Raw genomic sequence first — 22247 nt, forward strand, 5'->3', positions numbered from 1 at the left:
AAAAGTTTGTGGAAACAGAAAGGAAGAATCTTGAATTTTGCATGGGATTCAATGCCTCACATTCTGCCTTGAGTAATGTCACATTTAAAACCTGATTATTTCATTTTTCTCTTATACTTGGGTTTATTCTGTGCCCATGTACCTTGTGAAAACATGTCTTCTATGAGAAAAAAGTCCATTGTGCAAACAATAAAACTGTAATAGCCTTAGAGTTTTTCTGCTAGACTTGGTTAATTATGATTAATTTCATCTTCACACTCTAACAGATACACACCCCTCAGAATGAGGGCACTATTTAAGTATTGAGGAATTGAGACCATGAACTACTTGGAAAAGGATCCTGTACAACAAAGCCTTCATCCAGGTTTCTCCGAAAACCCAGGAAAAAAGAGAGTAGGAAGAAAATGCACTGTCAAATAAAAATGAAATGAGAGAGATGTTGAGAACATTGTGCTGCACAAAATAGGGCGAGATTATTCTCTTACATCATTTGCATACATAGACTCTGGGACATGACATGTTTATGAGCGATTGTGCTTCATATTGACTTATTACGCTATGGAGTAATTAAAACGTCAGTTCTTCAAGGACAAAATTTAGAATTATTCCTTTTTGTATTTTCCAGCATTCCTTTCATGCAGAGAGTATCCAGAAAGCATTTGCGGGAGTTAAGGAATTAACTTGATGCATTTAGAATTGTTATTGTTGTTGTTGTTATTGTTATGTACCATCAAGATAACTGTGACTCATAGCGGCCCTACGCACAGTAGCTCCGAATCCTGCTTCAATCCTGAACCAATCGCACTGTCTCTGACACACCGACCCTCAGGACCCCAGTTACCATGTCAATCCATCTCATTTGGGGTCTTTCTCTCCAGAACTATCCCTCAATCCTTCCAAGCATGATAGCCTTCTCCAAAGACTGTTTTCTTTATCTTTTTTTAATTAATTTTTTCATTAGGGGTGTGTGTGTGTGTGTGTGTACCATCAAATCAGATCTGACTGGTACAGGAGGAGGTTGCCTCTCTTTCTCCAGCAGAACATCTGATGGGTTAGAACCACGTACCTCCGGGACTGCAGTACAGCTTTTTGCTACCAGGCCACCAGAGCTCCCCAAAGACTGGTTTTTCCTGTCTACATGCCTAGATTATGTGAGACAGAATCTCAAGATCCTTTCCTCCAGGGAACAGTTTTGTTTCACCCCCTCCAGGCCAGATCTGTTTGTTCTCTTGACAGTGCATAGTATGTTCAATACTCCTCTCCAGCACCACAACTCAAAGGCATGAATTCATCTTGTCATCTTTGGTCCTTGCCCCGTTCTCTGATATATAACATGTAATTGTGAAGACCATAGCCTGGATCATGTGCACCTTAATCTGTAGACTGGCATCCTTATTCTTCAGTACTCTTGCGAGGTCCCTGCCAGCAGATTTTCCTAATGCAATTCGTCTTTTGATTTCTGACTGCTGGTGTCAAGAGTGTTGATTGTGGAACCAAACAAGCTGAAATTGTTAACAATCTCAGTCTTTTCTCCATCTACATGCTGATGCTAACTGGCTCCTGGTGAGAATCTTCATTTCCTCGATGTTGAGCTTCAATCTCTGTTGCAGACTACAGTCCTTGCTCTTCTGCAGCATATGTTTAAGGCCCTCCTCAGTTTCAGCAAGTAAGGCTGTGGCATCTGCATAACACAGGGTGTCGGTGAGTTTTCCTCCAACTCTCCCACCACATTCCTCCTCATAGTCTAGCCTCTCAAATGATCTGTTCTACATACAGATTGAAGAAGTATGGTGACAGGACACACTCCTTTTCTGATCTTGAACCATGCAGTGTTTCCTTGCTCTGTCCTAATGACTGCCTCCTGGTCCAAGTCCAGATTTTGCATGAGCACCATCAAGTGTTACAGGATTTCCTTTCTTCGCAAGGTTAGCCCCAATTTGTTGTGATTCATTCAGGCAAATACCTTGGTATAGCCAATGAAACACAGATAGACATTCCTCTGGTACTTTCTCATTTAGAATTGAATATACCTTTATAAATTAATTTGATGCATTTGGAATTGGATAGACATTTGAAAACTGATGAAAACAGATAAATTCTGTTTCAGTTATTAGCTATTTTAATGTCCTGATTTTTATCATTGTCTTATGACTACTTGTAAAGTTCTTAACATGAGGAGAAACTGGAGAAGTATATATGTGAAATCTTGACATATTTTTAGCAACATTTCTGTAATTATTTCAAATTATATATATAATTATTTTAAATTACATATAATTATTTTAATTTATATATATAAATTATTATATTTCACTAAATTTAGGCAGTGCTTTGTTACCTAGAGGCAACGTGTAAAACATAAGTGCGTTCAAGTTTTCAAGATTTTACTTTGTTCTTGGTTCTGTCTTACCTTCCTTCCTTCAAGAAACTTGAGTGCTGTGCCGATGTTAGCCACAGCGTGGATTCGCTTCATCCGGCGTCCCTGTTCACAGGGCTGAAGAAAGGACACAAAAGGTGTGAGTACAAATTCATATGTTACACAGACAGTTTTAAAATCTATTGAAATGTAGTACAGGTACATATGAAGAGTACTCAAGAAGAATGCCAAGCTCCCAGGCACAGCATCTACGGCTGGATACCTCTGCTCCCACTTCTCCCAGGACAAGCAAGCCCCCTCCCCTTCCGGAGAGATATTCGAGCCAGAGAGTGAAGGTTTACCCACAGACCATTTTCCTGCCTCATGTTTCTGAGACACTACATCTAGTGCCATTCCTGTTCCTAAGGATTTGGGGAAGAATCCACTGTGTCCAATTACACTCTGTGAGGTAAACTGTCAAATGCATTCTGCTGCTTTTATTTTCTTTATTTTACAGAGAAGAGAGCTGAGGCCCAGAAGGGCCTCCCAAATAGTCACATAGCAGAAGTGCCAAAATTGGGAATTTATTCGAGTACCTTCCACAGATTCCACGTACTTGGACACTTCCCTTAGATACAGGAGCTGCATTTAGAGAACTTTGGTAAAATATAAGGTTTGAAATAAACAGGCAAAAAGATAATAGTATTATTCAATTTCTATAATGGTTAGCAAATACACAGAAGAAAGTATCTTGTCTACTGTGGTGTTTGCCTAAAAGTTGGACTTTTTCAGATATTAGCCCCCTCTGGTCTCCAGATACCTTAAATGTTGACACATGCTCTTGCAAATCAGCATCAGCTGTGGGACTAGGGTAATAGAAAGAATGCTTGCCACACTGGGCAGCAAGAATTGAGGCGAGCAAGGCTTGTGGTGGCAAGTCTCTGGTGAGAGCAAGAGAGATCCTGGAGTGGTGGAGAGACTGTGGCAAGGTCTGACCTGAGGCTTCTTGCATTTGTGCTAGCCATATTTAAAAGGTCTTGCTGTCCTTGCCAGATATTTGAAGGAGAAGCTGTTGTATAACTGTTTTGAGGCAAACCTTGCTAGATGGTTTGCATTTGACTGCAGAACTGAAACCAGATCCTGGACTTACTGAGTGCCCTGGAACTGTTGGGCTAAAGTCTAGACTTGTATTGTCAGATATTATTTGCCTCCCCCACTCCCTTCTCTAATAAACCCCATTATTGGTACCATAACTGTGAGTCAGCAACAAATAAATGAACCTCTTGTTGCTGCTCTGGTGGTACCATGAGGCTGGGCTGCAGGCTCTTTATCTGCTTTCTACTCTGGGGCCATGGAGGGGCTGTGCTATTCTTGCTCCCTCTGGCCCTTTCAGAGGACATTCAAAGCATTGTGCCCCCCTGTCTCATTTCCCACTCCTTAGACATCCCCACAGCATTCTGTCATTGTACTAACTGACTCAAGAAGACAGCTGTTCTCTGCTTAACTGTTAGTGAATTTGTCTTTCAGGCATCTGAGGCCTTGAGGCAAGCAGCAGGCAGCACTGCAGTCCCAGTGGCACATGCAGTTTGAACCACCAGCTGCTCTGTGAGAGAAGGATGGGCAGTCTCCTCTCTAGCGATTAAATGCCTCTGAAACCCCAATGGAGGTTCAGCTATGGGTACTCAATGGTACACAACACAACAATAAGAACAAAAATTCACAAAACTCTTATGTTGTATACAGAGACTCTCACACCATGAATATCACATGTGAGCATAATTCTGCTGAAGATTATCCAAAAACCAACTGGAATAGCACATCAACAGAGAACTGCCTGAAGTGCAGGCTGGGTTTAGAAGAGGCCGTGGTACTAGGGATATTATTACTAATGCTAGATCGATCTTGGCTGAAGGCAGAGAGTACCAGAGGAATGTCTATCTGTGTTTCATTCACTATGCAAAGGCATTTAACTGTGTGGATCACAGAAAACTGTGGCTGACTCTGAGAAGAATGGGAACCTCAGAACACTTGATTGTGCTTGTGTGAAACCTATACTTGGACCAACAGGCAGTCCTCAGACCGAAGCAAGGAAACTCTACATGATTCAAAATCAGGAAGAATATATGCTGGAGATGTGTCCTATCTCCATACATTTTCAATCTATATGCAGAAAAGATCATCTGGGAGGCTGGGCTCTATGAGAAGAAATGTGGCTTCAGGACTAGAGAAAGATTCAACAATCTGCGTTATACAGATGACACAAACCAACTTGTGAAAACTGAGCAAGACCAGAAGTGCTTCCTGCAGGCGGACAATGACTATAGCATTCAATACGGAGTGAAGCTCAACATTAAGAAAACAAAGATTCTCACCACCGGGCCAATTAGCAGCATCATGATAAAGGGTGAAGAGATTGAGATTTGCAGTTTTAGTTTGCTTGGCTCCACAATCAACACTCTTGGTACCAGCAGCCAGAAAATTAAAATATGAATTGTACTGGGAAAGTCTGCTGTCTGAGACCTCTGTAAAATACTGAAGAACAATGATGTCATTCTGGAGACTAAGGTGTGCTTGATCCAGGCCATAGTCTTCACAATTACTGGTTATGCATCAGAGATCTGGACAATGACTAGGGATGATAGAAGGAGAATTGATGCCTTTGAGCTGTGGTGCTGAAGAAGAGTACTGAATATATATCATGGACTTCTAAGAGAACAAAAATGTTCAACCTGGAGAGGGTGAAACCAGGCTGCTCTTAGGAGGTAAGGATTCTGAAGTTCTGTCTGACATACTTTGGACATGTTACAAGGAAGGATCAATCCTTGGAGAGGGACATTATGCTTGGGAGGATGGAGGGACAGCTCAAGAGAGGAAGACCCTTGATGAGATGGATTGACTCAGTGGCTGCATTAATGAGAGTATGTCAGAGACAATAAGGTTGGCACAAGACAGAGCAGGGTTCAGAGCTGTTGTACCTTCGGTCACCATGAGTTGCAAGTGACTTGATAACACATAACAACAACATTGCTAAGATTCATCCATATAACCTCTTTTCACTGTATAGCAATCATTTGGACATCTAAAGAATTTATCATTTATATGCTCATTCTAACATGAATATAAGTTATTTCCAGTTTTCTATTGTAACCAATTCTTATTTTATTATCTTTGTACATCTCACTTTTTGTGCTAGGATAAAGTATTCCTTTTTATACCTAAAAATGGAATTGTTAGATTAGACAGAATGTGACATTTGAAATGATGCTAAAATTTCTTTCTTATCAACAGCGCTAATACAATTGTGTAGTTCTTGATAGATACCCCGTTGAACATTTAACATTAATAAATTTCTGTCAAAAATTAATTGAATGCATATAATCTTTAAGCAAAAATTTGGGGAGAGGGACACCTCCTGGCACCAAGGCCTGGGCCTCCTGGGGCTTGCCTTATGCTGCTACTATACCTAGGCATAATAGGCAACACAAGGGTAAAATGGAGAAAATATTGAAATTTTCAACAATTTCATATTGTTCGAATCCACATTCAACACCTTTGGCAGCAACAGTCAAGAAATCAAAGACTTATTATTGAGGAAGTCTGCTGTCAGAGACATCTCCAATGTACTGAGGAGCAATGATGTCAGTTTCAAGACTAATGTATGCCTCTTTCAGGCCATGGTCTTTTAAATCGCTTGATATGCATCTAAAAGCTGATCAATGAATATGGGTGACAGAAAAAAGAATTGATTCCTTTGAGTTGTGATGTTGGAGAAGATTCACTGTCTCATGAACTGCTTAAAGCACAAATAGGTATGTTTTGGAGAAAATACAGCCAAGAGGCAAGGATGGTGAAGCTTTGTCTCATGTATTTGGGGCATGTTGTTAGGAGGAGCTGCTTTGTGTAGAAGGACATCACCCTTGTAAAGGTGGGGGGTAAGCAAGAGAGAGGACGATCCTTGCGGAGAATCGATACGGTGACTGTAGTTATGGGCTCATGTGTGTTAGAGACGATACAAATAGCACAGGAGAGAACAAGGTTTAGATCCATTGTGCAAAGGGTTCCTATGAGTCATACTTGACTCACTGACACCTAACAACAAAAGAAGTGTGTTTATTAGTCTGTCTATGCACGATGCTGTTGTAGGTGATAGACTTGAAGTTTAGCAGGAAAAAACACTTTCTGGTTTTTTTCGTTTGAACAAGTGCCGGCTGAGTGAGCAAGATATAAACCTCTGTTGCTTTGTTCTATCACCAACAACACATAGTATATGCTCATTGGCTTGTCCTAGTCCATAGACTAGGTGGCACAGGCACATGTCTCTGGCAGTTCGAACCCAGGGGTAACTCTATGAAAGAAAAGATGGACAGTGTCCTCCGATGGGATTTACAGCCTTAGGAACCTGAGGGAGCCTCAGCTATGGGTTGGTTCCAACTCAACAGGAATGAGAGGTTTTTTAGTTCTATTACACTACAATTCTTCAAGGTCATCGGCCATGTCTCATTATCCTTGTTTTTATCAAGGATCCATGATGCTGCAGTGGATAAACTCTCTGCTGACCGCCTAAGCCACCCCCACTCTGCAGGAGGAAGCGGAAGGAATTTGCTGTGTAAGACACAGCCTCGGACGCCCTGCTGGCAGCTCACTCTGGTCTAGAGAGTTGCTTGATTCAAACTCAAATTGAGTGGAAATTGTTTTATTGTTCTTTGAAAGATGTATAATTCATGACTAATACAGTTAAAGGGTAAATCTTTTAAAAGTAACAATCAATGGATACAGAGAAATCCAAGAGTATGAATTTTTTAAGTAACAATTTTCTAAGGCTTTGAATAAAATTATAGACAAGAAAATAATTATGGGTTACTAAAAGATAATGTTGCTGTTATTGTGTACTGTTGACACAGAACACATTCATAGATGACCCTCCAGTGGGTTTTCATAGGCAGTTAATCACAAAGGAAGAGATTACCCATCTTCTCTTGTGGAGCAGCTGGTGGATTTGAACTGAGTGCTTTTGAGTTGGCAGCACAATTCTTTACCACTATGCCAACAGAGCTCCCTCTAAAGGGTAATACAATAGTGCAGCTGCACTTTTATTCTGAGATGATAAGGACTAATTAAATGCAAAAGAGCAATGATTTAAGATTAAGGGGAACTTGATGAAGCCAGGGTATTTTTAATTGTTTCACATGTGTGTGAAAATTGGACAACAAATAATGAAGATCAAAGCAGAATTGATGTCTTGGAACTCGAAGGTTAGCAAAGGACACTGAAGATAACATGGCATGGCCAAAGAACAAATTCACACAACTAGGAAGAAGTACCAAGTGCTCCTTAAAAGTCAAAGCTGTGAGACCTCACGTACTTTTTGTACGATGTCAGGAGGGACCAATCCTTTAAAAGGACATCATGTTTGAAGAGGTGGAGCATTGGGGAAAGAAAGAAAGATCTTCGACTACATGGACTGACACAGAAACCACAGCAATGGGCACCAGCACAGCAGAGATTGGGAAGCACAAGCTTAAACAAGGTGTCAATCTGTGGTAGGTTTGCTGTGAGTCAGAGCTGACTCGATGACACCTAACAACAACAATAACAAAGATCAACAAAAAAAGCTGTTGGGACACATTTCCTGGATGATTGTGGCCAGACCCAGGAGTCACATGCACATGGCAGGAAGAATAATATGCTTAACAGAAAGAATTCTTTCTACTAGGTAATGATAGAAGTCCTGAAGTGTATCAGCACTCTAGAAGGAAGAACTTCTGTCCACATTGTGCCTTTGAAAAACTAAAACAATGCCTTGGACGCTCACTCCATTAAACAAAGTCTTTCATCTTACTGTGGTGCGGATCCACTACACATACATGTAAAAAAATATAAAGAACTGTTGCCGAAGTTTATACACCATTTCAGAATGTCATCTTATATAGTAAATAATCTTGAAGATAAAAGAAAATATAACTCTTAATATGAAAAGAGTATTTCATATGATGTCTCAAGTCTTCTTTTGCTATGTGATGATGCTGAGGTTCTTTCCAAAATCCCTTCCACTTTTAAGGTCCTTTTTTTTAAAAAAAAAAAAGAGTGTGTGTGTGATCAAATCGGATCTGACTGGCACAGGAGGAGATAGTCCCTTCTTCTCCAGCACAGCACCTGGTGGATTTAAACTGTGCACCTCTGCTATTGCAGTGCAGCTTCTTGCCACTAGGCCACCAGAGCTCCATTCAAGGTCCTATATTGTTTTCTTTCCTTTTAGTGGGACACTTAAACAGAAATTGTTGTTGTTGTTTTTATGTGCCGTCAAGTCGCTTGCAACTCATAGTGACCCTATGTACAAAAGCCCTAAACTCTGCTCTGTCCTGTGCCAATCACACGGTCTCTGACACTCCCATCCCGATTATCCCAGTCACTGAATCAATCCACCTCATAGAGGGCCTTCCTCTCCTGCACTGTCCCTCCACCCTACCAAGCATGATGTCCTTCTCCAAGGACCGGTCTCTCCTCACAACATGTCCAAAGTATGTTAGACAGAGCCTCAGAATCCTTGCCTCCAAGGAGCCACCCGGTTTAACCCTTTCCAGGATGAATCTGTTTGTTTTCCCAGCAGTCCATGGTATTGTCAATACTCTTCTCCAGCACCACACCTCAAAGGCATCAATTCTCCTTCTATCCTCCTTGGTCATTGTCCAACTCTCGGATGCATAACAAGTGATTGTGAAGACCATGGCCTGTATCAGACACACCTTAGTCTCCAGAGAGACACCATTGCTCTTCAGTACTTTGGAGACGTCCCTAACAGCAGACTTTCCCATGGCAATGTGCCTTTTAATTTCCTGGCTACTGGTGCCAAGAGTGTTGACTGTGGAGCCAAGCAAACTAAAGCTGTGTAGAATCTCAATCTCTTCACCATCTATCCTGATGCTGCCAATTGGTCCAGTGGTGAGAATCTTTGTCTTCTTGACATTGAGCCTCAATCCATATTGTAGGCTGCAGTCCTTGACCCTCTGCAGCAGGTGCTTCAGGTCCTCTTCAGTTTCAGCAAGCAGGGTTGTGTCATCTGGATAATGCAGATTGTTGATAACTCATCCACCAATCTTGACCCCACATTCCTCCTCATAGAGCCCAGCCTCCCGGATAATCTGTCCTGCATACCTTAAATCAAATAGATAACCTTTTACATACCTGAAAAGCATTTAAAAAGTCAGAATCAACACTAACAGACCCTCCAGTGAGTTTTCAGAGGCTGTAAAAAATTACAAGGGAGGAGAATGCCCATCTTTCTCCCATAGAACAAGGGGTGGGTGGATTGAAACAGCCAGGCAGGTTACAGTATATGAATAAGCAGTATAATTCTCAGGGTGTCCTTTAAAAGTAGTGAAATAAAACAAAAAACCTAAAGCCTCAAACTCATTGCTGTGGACTCTGAACCACCCGTCTTTGGAGAAGGTGAAACCAAGTCGCACATTGGAGGCAAGGATTTTGAAGCTCCATCTCACATGCTTTGGGCATGTGGGCAGGAGGGACCAGCCCCTGGAGAAGGACATCATGCTTGGAAGGATAGAGCATCAGTATAGGAGAGGAAAACCGTGGATGAGATGGATATTAACACAGTGACTATGGCAACAGGGGCAGGTATGTCAGAGACAGTGAGATTGCCTCAGGATGGGGCAAGAGTCAAAGTCTTTGTTCATATGGTCATTTTGAATCATTGCTGTCCAAGAGCTTGATGTAAGAAAATACAAGGTGCATGGAAATGCACTGCAGCTAAAAGCAGAGGAGAACCAAGATAGCTCATGGGTCCTAATAATGGCTGTTACCACATGAATTAAAGAATTTATGCCATAGTTTATCCGTTGGATTTTTCTTACCAAATAACCCTTTGAATAAAGTTATTATGAAGGCTTCCTGGGGGAAGATTACCTAGAAACAAACCCCACACAGAAAGATAGTGGAAGAATGCTGTTACAATGCAGAGATTGTAGTCCATGTCATGAAACAAAACATGTATGAACGGTTGAATGGAATATTCATCTGCTCTGTAAGCTTTCCTTCACAACAAAAATTCCAAAAGCCTTACCTAGAAACGTACTCTTAGGCAGAAACTCATAAAAACTCAATTATCCACATAACAGCGTGTGCGTAGTTCTTGTCTAAATGTCATGTCACTCAAGAAGCACAAACCTACTGCTACTGTATTGATCCTGCCTCATAGTGTCTCACATTGTGTTTCTGAGGTTGTAACTCTCAGTGGCAGGGAGCTGCCCATCTTGCTCCCAAGGAGCAGCCGGTAGATTTGAACCACTGGGCACAAGGCTTTTAGGTCCACAGAGCTGAACACTACTGGCTACGCCACCACAGGGAAAGGGAGAAACCCCTCCACGTTGTAGACCCTTTACCTATCACTTTATATATCACTCTGAAGAATATTTTTCTGAGCTCCTTCCAGCCTGTTATGGTAAGATAATTCATCAATAATACGTGTTTATTAACTACTTACTGCCTCATTACTCTGAAATTAAGAAGCATAAGTAAGCACAAAATTAAAGAAAATATTCTTTAAGGAAAGTAGGAATATATATTTATAACTGTCACTGTTGCTTTCATTCTGTTAGTTTCTGCACATAAAAACAAAACTAATGGCTCTGAACATGTTGTTCCTATTTTACAAATGATGGATGATAGATGTTGTTACCAACAGCATGCAAAAGGCCACAACGGTTTCAAGCGCAGTTTTCAATAAACACCAAGTTCACAGTCGTCACGTGGATTTCAGCTTATGCAAACTCCCGTCATATTTCTGAGGCTGTAAATGTTATTGGGAGGAAGCTGCTAATCCTTCTCCTCAAGTGGCTGATGAGTTTAAGTCTCCAATCATTTGGTTAGTGGCCAAGAGCTTAACTACTATCAAATCAAGGAATCAGGGATCCTGGACAAAAACAAGGATAAATGAGATGTGGAGTGTTCCCTTAAAGACCCATGGAGCAGCTGATTATTTAATTTTCAATAAAGAACTAGAAATACACAGATAGGGACCAACAGTCCTCTCTGAAATTTGAAAACAAACACTGAGAGTGAGGTAAGCACTATATTGCAACTCATGTTCCCAAGTACCGAACAAACACACTAGTTAGCCAAGTTGGGTGACTGGTGGAATTTTGTTTTGGTTTTAATTAGACTTTTTGCTAAGGAGTGTCTTAGAAGCAAGGATAACAATACTGTGTCTCAGACACTTTGAACATGGTGCATGAGGAGCCATTCTCTGGACAAAGGCATCATTCTTGAGAGAGTAGAGGGACAGAGAAAAAAAGACTTTCAATGAAATCAGTTGTGACCATGACTGCAACAATGGCATTAAGCATGGCAGAGATTGTGAAGTTGGCACAGGATGAGGGAGTATTCTGTTCCATGACACTGTGTTGTGTTATTTTTTAAAAAAAATTTTATTATTGTTATTATTATTTGTGTGTGTGTGTCTATGTGTACCATCAAATCAGATCTGACTGGTAGAGGAGGAGATTGTCCCTCCTTCTCCAGCAGAGCATCTCTCTGGTGGACACTATGTTGTTATGTGTTGTCAGATTGAAGACGCCTCACAGTGTGACCTTATAAACAGCAAATCTGAACCCTGTCCTGTCATGTGCCATGCCCTCATCTCTGACACACTTGCATTCATTGCTGCAGTCACTGTACTGATCCCTCGCATTGAGGTTCTTCCTCTCTTTTGTTGACCTTTCCAAGAATGATTTCTATTTCCAAGTTTCCAAGGAATGTCTCCTTCTAACAACATGCCCACAGTACGTGAGACAAAGCTTGGCCATCTTGGTTATTGTCCAATAGTGTCACCACTAGTCAAAGACAACTCGATGGCACTGAATACAAACAGCAGGGTTACTGCTATCATATACAATGCTTATATACACTAGATTCATCCTGGAGAGGGTTAAACCAGGATGCTCCCTGGAGGCAAGGATTCTGGGGCTCTGTCTAACATACTTTGGACATGTTGTAAGGGGGGACCGGTCCTTGGAGAGGGACATCATGCTTGGGAGAGTAGAGGGACAGTGCAGGAGGGGAAGGCCCTCTGTGAGGTGAATTGATTCAGTGACTGCGGTAATCGGGATGGGTGTCTCGGAGACAATGAGATTGGCACAGGACAGAGCAGAGTTTAGGGCTGTTGTACATAGGGTCACTATGAGTCGCAGGTGACTAGACGGTCCATAACAACAACAGCAACATGTAGAAACAGGACAGCAAGTATTCTTTCCTCCCAGAAATGATTGCTACTAGATTTCCTGTGTATTGCAGACTCCGAAAGAGAACTTGGTCTTCTGTGGTAAGCATCACAGTATGTTCAGCCCCATAATGCTTAAATTCTCATTTGGAAGAATTTGACAAGGATGGTCATGGCAAAAAATATCTTACCAGCCTCTGTCCAGACAGGACCTCCAGGAGAGCCAGCAACTTAACGCCATCCTTCATATCTTCAAAAAGGTCTTCCACCACCATTGGAGGCTTCCTCTGTAAAATCAAAAAGGCATGAACACGGAAAATTAATCCCTGTCTCTACATCATCTCTCTCACGCCATAGTTGTTCACTGTGGTGAAATCTGCAAGCAGAATGTATGATAATGTAATTCTCTATTTTGAATGGGATTGGTAATAATGTTTTGATGCACACCTTTATGTTTCAAAAACTTTAGGAGATGTCATGGGTTCCCTAACAGGCATACCAGTTTCTCACTGGAAAACAGATTTTTATCAGATCTGATGTAGGCTGTGAGAAGGAAAATAGGACACTCAGGTTTCACTATAGAGAACACCAATCTTTGGTCTTTCACTAGGGATTTTCTGGAAATGGAGCTTTTATGAGTGAAATGACACGAAAGAGGGAGCTCTGGTGGCCTGGTGGTAAGAAGCTGCAGTGCAATCCCGAAGGCACGTGGTTTGAAGCCAGAAGCTGCTCCATGGGAGGAGGATGGGCAGCTTCCTCCTGTGTGATTAACAGCCTTGGAAAACTTGCTGTAGGGTCAGCTGTGGGTCAGTTCCAACGTGATGGTGAAGGAAGGTTGTTGCAGATCGAGGGTAAAGTATTTTTATAATTATGAATAACGAGACAGACAGTCAGGAATGAGATAGAACAGAGAGCATAAAACAGGGGGCCAGCAGTTCTCCACTGAAAACCTCTATTCCAGCTTCCCTTCACCTTTATTGAAGATTATCAGGAAGTAAATCACAAAGAGAATTCAATGCAAATGAAACCAAGCTCTTTCTATTGAAAACCTTCCTCTTGACCCAGGAGGGAGGAGTCAGCAAATGCCAGAATTGCCTTAGTGCCTCAGGGTGAACTCTAGCTTGTACCTCACCTCCCCCACATCCTGATAGCATTCGGTTTATTACAAATATTTAGTATTGGCTTCCCATAGAAGATGACATCGCTGGGGAGGGGGGATTAACAAGGTGAGATATGTTATCAGACTTGGTCCCCGGGATAGCATCACTAGCTCAGCCACCTGCTTTGGAGGGACTATGGTAACATGACCAGAGCTAGGATTGTCCTGTGGGTGAGGTGACTATGTTTTCTTTTACAGCATGGTTATAGCAAACATTTTATCAAAGTGTGACACTGAACCCAAAAAAGATCTTTAACACAGAATAAACACTGAGCCACTAACTCACTGACTGCCTGGAGTCAGAACCGACTCATAGATGAGCCTCCAGCAGGTTTTCAGAGGTTGTAAATCAATGGGAGGAGACTTCCCATCTTTCCCCCACAAAGCTGCTGGTGGATTCGAACCACCTGCCTTTGAGTTGGTAGTGCAATTTCTTACCAGTAAGCCACCAGAGCTCCTATGTATACATAATGCAGAACCAGATTTTCTTTCTATCATATATCACGTGGCTTGAAGCTCTATTGTATCTAATTCCCACTGAATCATGCGAAAGGCCAAATGTTGGATTCCTAACTTAACTTTCCCTCTCTCTTTTTATTTTAAAAGTGCTAAAGAGCAAGGATATCACTTTAAAAACTAAGGTACTCCTGACCTAAGTCATGCTATTTTCATTCGCTTTATACACAGGTGAATGTTGGATGATGAATAAAGAAGAATTGATTCCTCTGAATTGTGGGTTGGCAAAGAGTATTGCATATTCTAGTGACCACCAAGAGAACCAACATATCTGTGTTGAAAAGGTGAAATGAGGACTGTAGGTCTTCATCTCATGTCTTTTGGGTATGTAATCAGGAGGGAGCAGCCCTTGTAAAAAGACATCATGTCCTAACTAGAAATACAAAAGACTTGTACAAAGAAAACTACAGATTTCTGTGAGACACAATAAAAGACCTAAATTTATAAATGGGAAAATGGATAGGAAGACTCAATATTGTGAAAATGACAATCCTACCAAAAGCAATCTAAATGTTCAACATAATCCCAATATAGATACCAAATTCCTTTTTCAAGGAGATCAAAAGGGAAATTGTCAAGTTTATTTGAAGAGGAAAGAGACCCCCCCAAAATGCAAGCACTTCTGAAAACCAAAAATGAAGTGAGAGGCATAGCACTCCCTGACCTCAAAACCAATACACAGCAGCAGTAACCAAAACAGCATGGTACAATGACAGGCACATAAACTAATGGAACAGAATTGAGCAACTGGAAATGGGCCTCTCTATCTATGGTCAACTGATATTCAACAAGGAAATAAAACCAATCAAATGGTGAATGACAGTCTCTTCAACAAATGGTGCTGACAAAACTGGACTACTACCTGTAGAAAGTTGAAATAGGATCCACATCTCACACCATACACAAAAATTAACTCAAGGTGGAATAGAGACCTAAGAGTAAAGACTCAACCCATAAAAGTTAATAAGAAACAAACTGAGAGTAAGGTTAGAAGGCCTAGTCTATAGTTTTAAGAGGCTGACAAATGCAGTCAGAAATGTACAATCTAGAGAGGATAAAATTGATGAATGAGACTTTCTAAAGATTAAATGTCTATGCTCATCAAAAACTTTTCCCAACAGGGTGAAAAGAAAACCTACTGACTGGAAAAAATACATTTAGAAACATCATCTCAAACAAGGGTCTCATAACAAAAGTTTACAGAATACTATTGGGCCTCCAGAAGAAAAAGATTGAGAACACAATTTAAAAATGAGTAAAGGACATGCAAAGACTTTTCACAGAGGAAGACATTTGGATGGCCAACAGACACAAGAAGAAATGTTCAAACTCACTGGCAATAAGAGAGATGTGAATCAAAACCACAATGAGATACCATCTCACCCCAGTAGCAGGAGCAAAGTTTAGCAGGGTAGCAAGCAGTAAGTGTTGGAAAGAATGTGGAGAGGTGAGAACTCTTATGCAATGTTGGTGGGATTTTAATATGGTACAATCACTCTGGAAGGCAGTTTGATGTTTCCTACAAAAGTTGTATGACCCAGCTATTCCACTACTAGGAATATACCCCAAGGAAATGAGAACTGAGACACAGAGATCTGTACACCAGTGTTCATAGCAGCATTACTCACCATCACAAAAACATAGAAATAGCCCAAATGTCCAACCACAGCTGAATGGACTGAAAAATTGTGGTACATTCACAATATGGACTCCTATGCAGCCCTCAAGAGCAACTATTTTGAAAAATACTACCTCAGTTGGGAGAGACTGGAGAGCATTATACTGAGAGAAGTAACTTAATCTTATAAGGACAAATACTGCATAAGACCATTATTGTAAAAATAGAAGGATAACTAGTAAAACATGTATGGGGACCCAAGAGGGGAAAAGGAGGAAGCAGAGGGATGAGGATGGGTAGGGGTGAAACCACAGGGTTGCACAATTTGGTGGCTGGAGAGACAGGGGTGAAGATAATGAGAGAGATCCAACAAGGACGTGAAAAAGACATGGTGATGATGGGCAAGGTCCAGTGGTGATTAATTCTATAAAACATAATGCATGAAAATGATGACATTAAATAATATGAATGAAAAATAGTGTGAAACACACTGTATACAAACTTTGTAAGCAAACTAATATAAAATTTCAATTTTTTTTAAAAAAAGACATCATACTTAGAAAAGAAAGCTCTCAATGAGATGGATTGACATAGTCAATTTAACAATGGGCTTAAAAGCACAGCAGAGTTTGTGAGAATGGCACAGGATCAGGCAAGGTTACAATCTGTTTACCTACAGGATCAAGGTGATCAAGATGAGCTTGGAGTCTTCTAAACCACACCTAACAACAACAGCGTTTTACTCATTGGCACCAAGCTGAATTCTTACTCACAGAAACCCCACAGAGGACAGAGCAGAACTGTTTCCAGAACAAGGTTTCCACATCTGTAATCTTTGTTATCTCCAAAATCCTCAGAGGCACAGATTTTTTAAAAAATTAATTTTAATGAAAGTTTACAGAGACTTTGGCTTTCCATTCATTCATTGTTGTATTTTTCCCCCTGCCCAACCTCTCCCCCAGTTCATTCCTCTCTTTGAAAAGCAAAGAAAAATTCTTTCATTGTCATACAATCCTTCTCCTCCAAGTCCACTCCACTGTGCAGCCCTCATTCTGTGCTCCTGTCATGATAACAATACCCAATTATATATCCCTTTAAAACAGTTCTCTCTCTCTCATATGTTTCAAGGAAACACAGGTTTTGAAGCTCCGTCTCACATACTTTGGGCAAGTTGCCAGAAGGAACCAGTCAGAGAAAGACATCACTGGAAAGGTGGAGAGAGAATACAAGAGAGAAAGACCTCAGATGAGCTAGATGGACATAGTGACTACGACAATGGGAACAGGTGTGTCAGAGACAGTGAGATGGGCTCAGGATAGGGCAGAGCTCAGAGCTATTGTTCATAGGGTCACTATGAGTCATTGTCAGCTTGATGGCACATGACAACAATAACAACAGTCTTCATTGAAGCATACCATTTCATCATCCTCCCTTGGGGCAGCTGGTGGGTTCAAACAGTTGACCTTTCACTCAGCAAGCCAAGACTTAACTCACAGTACCACCAGGGTGTCTCTGCTCCATTTACAGTGTGACTTCTCTTCTCTCCCCACTGGTATGGAGCATTTAGATTTCTCTAATGACTACAGAGACTACTGCCTCCTAAACACTACAATTCTAATTTTAAGTACATTTCCCCCTCTTTATAAAATGAATAGATTTTGTTCTCATGCTGTGAAATACATGTTCTAAAATAACAAAATTTTCATATTCAACTTTTCTCTTTTAAATTTTCACGTGTACTGTGTGTTACTGGAATGGGAGAAATGTAATAGTCATTTTATATTCAAAACAGGAACATAAGATTATTCAGAATAAAATAAATGTGGCAGCTAAAGTTGTTTGGTGTAATAATAAAATTTCCTGTCTGGCTACACATGATCAGTACACTCTAGTCCATTTATCATTTTAAATATTCATTTATAATTCTAACAGTTTAAATAATATAAAGACTAAAAAGTTCCTAAGCATATATTTTCAATAAATAAAATAAATGCATTTTCCATATATTCCTTTTAACTTATTGTTGTAATGTGCTGTCAAGTCGCCTGCGACTCTTAATGACCCTATGTACAACAGCCCTAAACCCTACTCTGTCCTGTGCCAATCTCACTGTCTCTGACACACGTATCACCATCACCCCAGTTACTGAATTAATCCATCTCATTGAAGGTCTTCCCCTCCTATGCTGTCCCTCCACCTTCCCAAGCATGATGTCCTTCTCCAAGGACTGGTCCCTCCTTGCAGCACGTCCAAAGTATGTCAGATGAAGCTTCAGAATCCTTGCCTTCAAGGAGCAGCCTGGCTTCACCCTCTCCAGGACGCACCTGTTCTTTCTTTTAGCAGTCCGTGGTATATTCAATATTCTTCTCCAGCACCACAGCTCAAAGGCATCAATTCTCCTTCTATCATTCCTAGTCATTGTCCAGCTCTCTGATGCATAGCAAGTGATTGCAAAGACTATGGCCTATATCAGTCACATTTTAGTTTCCAGAATGACATCGTTGCTCTTCAATACTATAGAGAGGTCTCTAACCACAGACTTTCCCATCCTAATAAGTCTTTTAATGTCTTGTTTTCTTGATGTTGAGATGTAATCCAAATTGAAGGCTGTATTCTTTGATCTTCTGCAGCATGCATTTCAAGTCCTCCTCATTTCAGCAAGGAAGGCTGTGTCATCTGCATAACATAGTTTATGGATGAGTCTTCCTTTGATACTGATGCCACATCCTTCTTCGTAGAGTCTGCCTTCATGAATGATTTGCTCAGCATACTGATCGAGTAGATGTGAAGAAAGGATATAACCCTAATGCATACCTAACTTAATTTTAAAAGACACAGTTTTTTCTTGTTCCATTTAGACAACAGCTTGTTGATCTAGGTATAAATTTCAGACGGCATTCAAATCCACCAGGCTCTCTGAAGGTGAAAGATGGGGAATATCTTACCATGCCATTGGCTGTTGTTCACAGGTCTTTTTCTTTCTCTCCTTCCATTCTTTTTAAATCTGACCGACTCATTACTGAGTCTTTTATTCTTTGCAAAATATTTACCAGAAGAGGCATGTCTTGACTCTTTCCTTCTATGTGGTATGTTCTCCATAACATGGTTGAGTAGCCTTAGAAGGCACTCAGTAAATATTGCAGACTGACCAAATAAATGAATGTAATTATTTAAGAAATACTAACTCCATGAAGTTTGATAAGTGATGATAATTATAGAAAAGCTTCAGGCCTTTTGTTCATATGGTCACTACAAGTTGTGCTCAACTTGATGGCAATCAACAACAACAACAACAACAACCTTTGTGGGTCATATTGACAGCTTTCAAATCTGTACTATATACACTACAAATAGTGACAAATATTTTCCGAGTTCTCTAGATTACTGTATTCCTGTACAGTCGTAGTAAGTCTATATATTTTGCTTACAGTAGAAATATGTTCAATACTTTTTAAATTAATGTATGAATGTGATGTTAAAACTAAAAGTTGGTGCTTTTTAAGCCATTTATTCTCTGGTCTCCAGCTATCTTTACTGCATTGTCTTGCAAATCAGCATCAGCTGTAGGACTAGAATAAGTAAAAGAATGCTCCCCACACTGAGCAGCAAGACCTGAGGCAAACGAGGCTTGTCGCAGTGAGACCCTGGTGAAAGCAAGACCCTAGTCATGGAGAGACTCTGGCATTGCTGTGGACAAACAGTGGCAAGGTGTGACATGAGGCTTCTCGCATTTGTACTGGCCACAGCTGGATTGTATTGTTTTTGCCTTTGAGGATGGAAGGAAAAGTTGTTTGCTGAATTGAAACCAGAGCCTGGACTGAGGAGCTGTGTCTTGGAACTGGGGTACTTATTTTTTGGGTGATATTCTTTGCCTCTCCAACTCTCTCACTTCCTTCCCTAATAAGCCCATTCACAGAACCACAAGTGTCACTCAGCAATGCATAGAGGAACCTCTTGCTGTTAGTGGATAACAGGTACCATCAGGCTGGGCTATGGGCTCTTGATCTGCTTTCTGCTCTAGGGTGGTGAGGGGCTATGTTATTCTTACTTTCTCTGGCCCTTTCACAGAGATGCTCATGGCCTTGTGTCCCATTATTTCCTGCTTGGACAATCAATGATGCTTCTAGTCCGTGCAAGGAAAAGAAGATTGGGTGTTTTTATCTCAAGAATACAATTACCTAGAATTTCCTCATTTTTCTCCATTCGAAAGATTCTGTCTTCAAAACACACTTCATATGTAATCTTTTCTGTTCTCAAACTGAAAAGAATCGCTGCTTCCTCTTCCTTTCTAAATTAATCATCCAGCTTTTGATCATATTGCAAAGTAGATTATTATTCACAAAATTATATCACCAGTACTCAAATAATGGAGTTTCTTAAGGACAAGGATGAAGATGAATTATGTTTACATACTTAATACTTGGGCCAGTGTTTAGCATTAAAAAAACCAAAGTGAACCGCTGTCAGGTTGACTTAGACTTATAGAAACCGTTCATTGATTGAGTTTCCAAAGATGTTAATTTTTATAGGATGGACGTGCTCACCTTTTCCCCATGGAGCCGCTAACAGATTTGAACCCCCAGCCTTTCATTTGCATGTGTTGCAATATGTTGCCTGAGCTCCTGGGTCGGTATAAAGCATGTAGATGCCAAAGGAAACTTTCAGTGGGAACATTTGATGCTTACCTGAAAACACCCTGTGGAATACAATAGGTCTCAAATTACAAATGACATCACGATGCAAAAATTATTTCTACAAATGTTCCTTAAAGATGAAAACACACTAGCTCTAGGAAGCTCTGGTGGCCTAGTCATAAACTGCACTGCAGTCATGAAGTTCAAACCCACCCACTGGTCTGTGGGAGGCTGGGCAATCTCCTTCCATGCGATTTACTGCCTTGGAAAACCCATGGGAGGGTCAGCTATGAGTCAGTTTCCAATTTGATGGTGTACAACAGCAACATCAACATTAATTCTACCCATTTATCTCTACATAAAGTTTCTTAAAAGTAGTCTGATAGCTATTGTTGTTGTTGTGTGCCTTGGAGTAGAAATGACCCATAGCTGACCCTCCAGCAGCTTTTTAGGAGTAGTTTAATTGAACTGGGGGAGATTTTTTCCATCTTTCTTCCATGGAGCAGCTGGTAGATTTAAACCACAGGCCTTTGGGATTGCAGTGCAGGGTCTTACCATCAGGCCACCAGAACCCCTGTCAGACCAGAATTTGCTTCAGTCTAATGGCTATTAGTGACTAAAAGTAAAACATGGGGGAAATGCTACAGTTCAAAACAAGTATGTTCATGTTAACTCGGCTTATAAATGCAGTTGTCATTGTTATGCGGCCTCGAGTCAGCATCAGCTCATAGTTTGCCCTCCAGTGGTTTTTCAGGGGGTGTACATTGCATGGGAGGAGAGGAGGAGAATGTCCTGTGGAGCAGCCTATGGATTCAAACTGTGTGCCTTTGAGTTGGCAATTCAACTCTTTACCATTATGCCACCCGCGCCTGTTAGCTTATAAAATGTTGTGTGCTGTCAAGGCGAGACACTTGAGCAGGTTTTCAGAGGAGGTAATTGCACTGGAGGAGATTGCCTACTTTTTTCTTGAAGACCAGCCAGCACGTTGGGACTCAGCGCCTTTGGATTGACAGCAGGTATAAATGCTGCCGTAACATTTTTTTGGAAGTTCAATCAGCTTATTTAATAAAAATAATAACTTAAGTTCTATAAAATGTATTTTGAAAATGAAATTGTTAGATAGCTAACCCTTTCATTGGACTAGATAGACTATAAGTTCCATATGGACAGGAATATTTATCTTTCCCCTTTGTGTCCCTGTCCCTTTAACTAAGTGCTTGAGATTAAAGAGTATGAGATTAAAGAATATATATTTTAAATTATATTAAAATATATAAAAATATGTCTCTATTTTTTTCATTCCGTGAAAGAAGTCCCTAAAGATAAAAATGTATATCAATTTTGACTCATTCTGTCAGTGTAGAATTTCCCCAAAGGGTTTCTTTTTAAAATTTTTTTATTTTCTTTTTTATCAATTAATTTTTTAATATTTTATTTTCATAATTTTCATGAACATTTACAGAGATTTTGGATTTCCATTCATTCATTGTTGCAACCTAGCATCATGGAGTTCTACAGTCCATAGGAGGTTTCACTGTTAACCTCAAGGTGGCGCAATATCCCCTCGTTCAATTTTCAGCCTTTGACAACCTGCAGGAAGGTTGATTCAGACTTTTTAGGACAGTAAGAATATTTTTTTTCTCTTAATTGAAGGATTTTTACATTCTTTTTCATGCAGTCATTCAAATACCTTTTATTGTAAAGCATTAATCACAATTGATCAACGCCATTTA

General features: G+C 40.5%; 1 protein-coding gene across 1 annotated transcript in view; it reads right to left on the reverse strand.

The window, feature by feature from the left end:
* The window catches only part of SYNE1 (spectrin repeat containing, nuclear envelope 1), a 644155-nt gene that overhangs the window by 588356 nt on the left and 33552 nt on the right, over nt 1-22247 (reverse strand). Inside the window, exons 2-3 of the mRNA XM_006882743.1 lie at nt 12779-12874; nt 2411-2494 (exon numbers count right to left, since the gene is read on the reverse strand). Coding sequence (XP_006882805.1) covers nt 2411-2494; nt 12779-12862 — 168 coding nt within the window. The 5' untranslated portion in view covers nt 12863-12874. The remainder of the gene's footprint in view (nt 1-2410; nt 2495-12778; nt 12875-22247) is intronic.

The sequence above is a fragment of the Elephantulus edwardii genome, unplaced genomic scaffold, assembly GCF_000299155.1.
Source record: "Elephantulus edwardii isolate Elephantulus edwardi_28Jun2011 unplaced genomic scaffold, EleEdw1.0 scaffold00024, whole genome shotgun sequence".
Taxonomy (NCBI): Eukaryota; Metazoa; Chordata; class Mammalia; order Macroscelidea; family Macroscelididae; genus Elephantulus; species Elephantulus edwardii.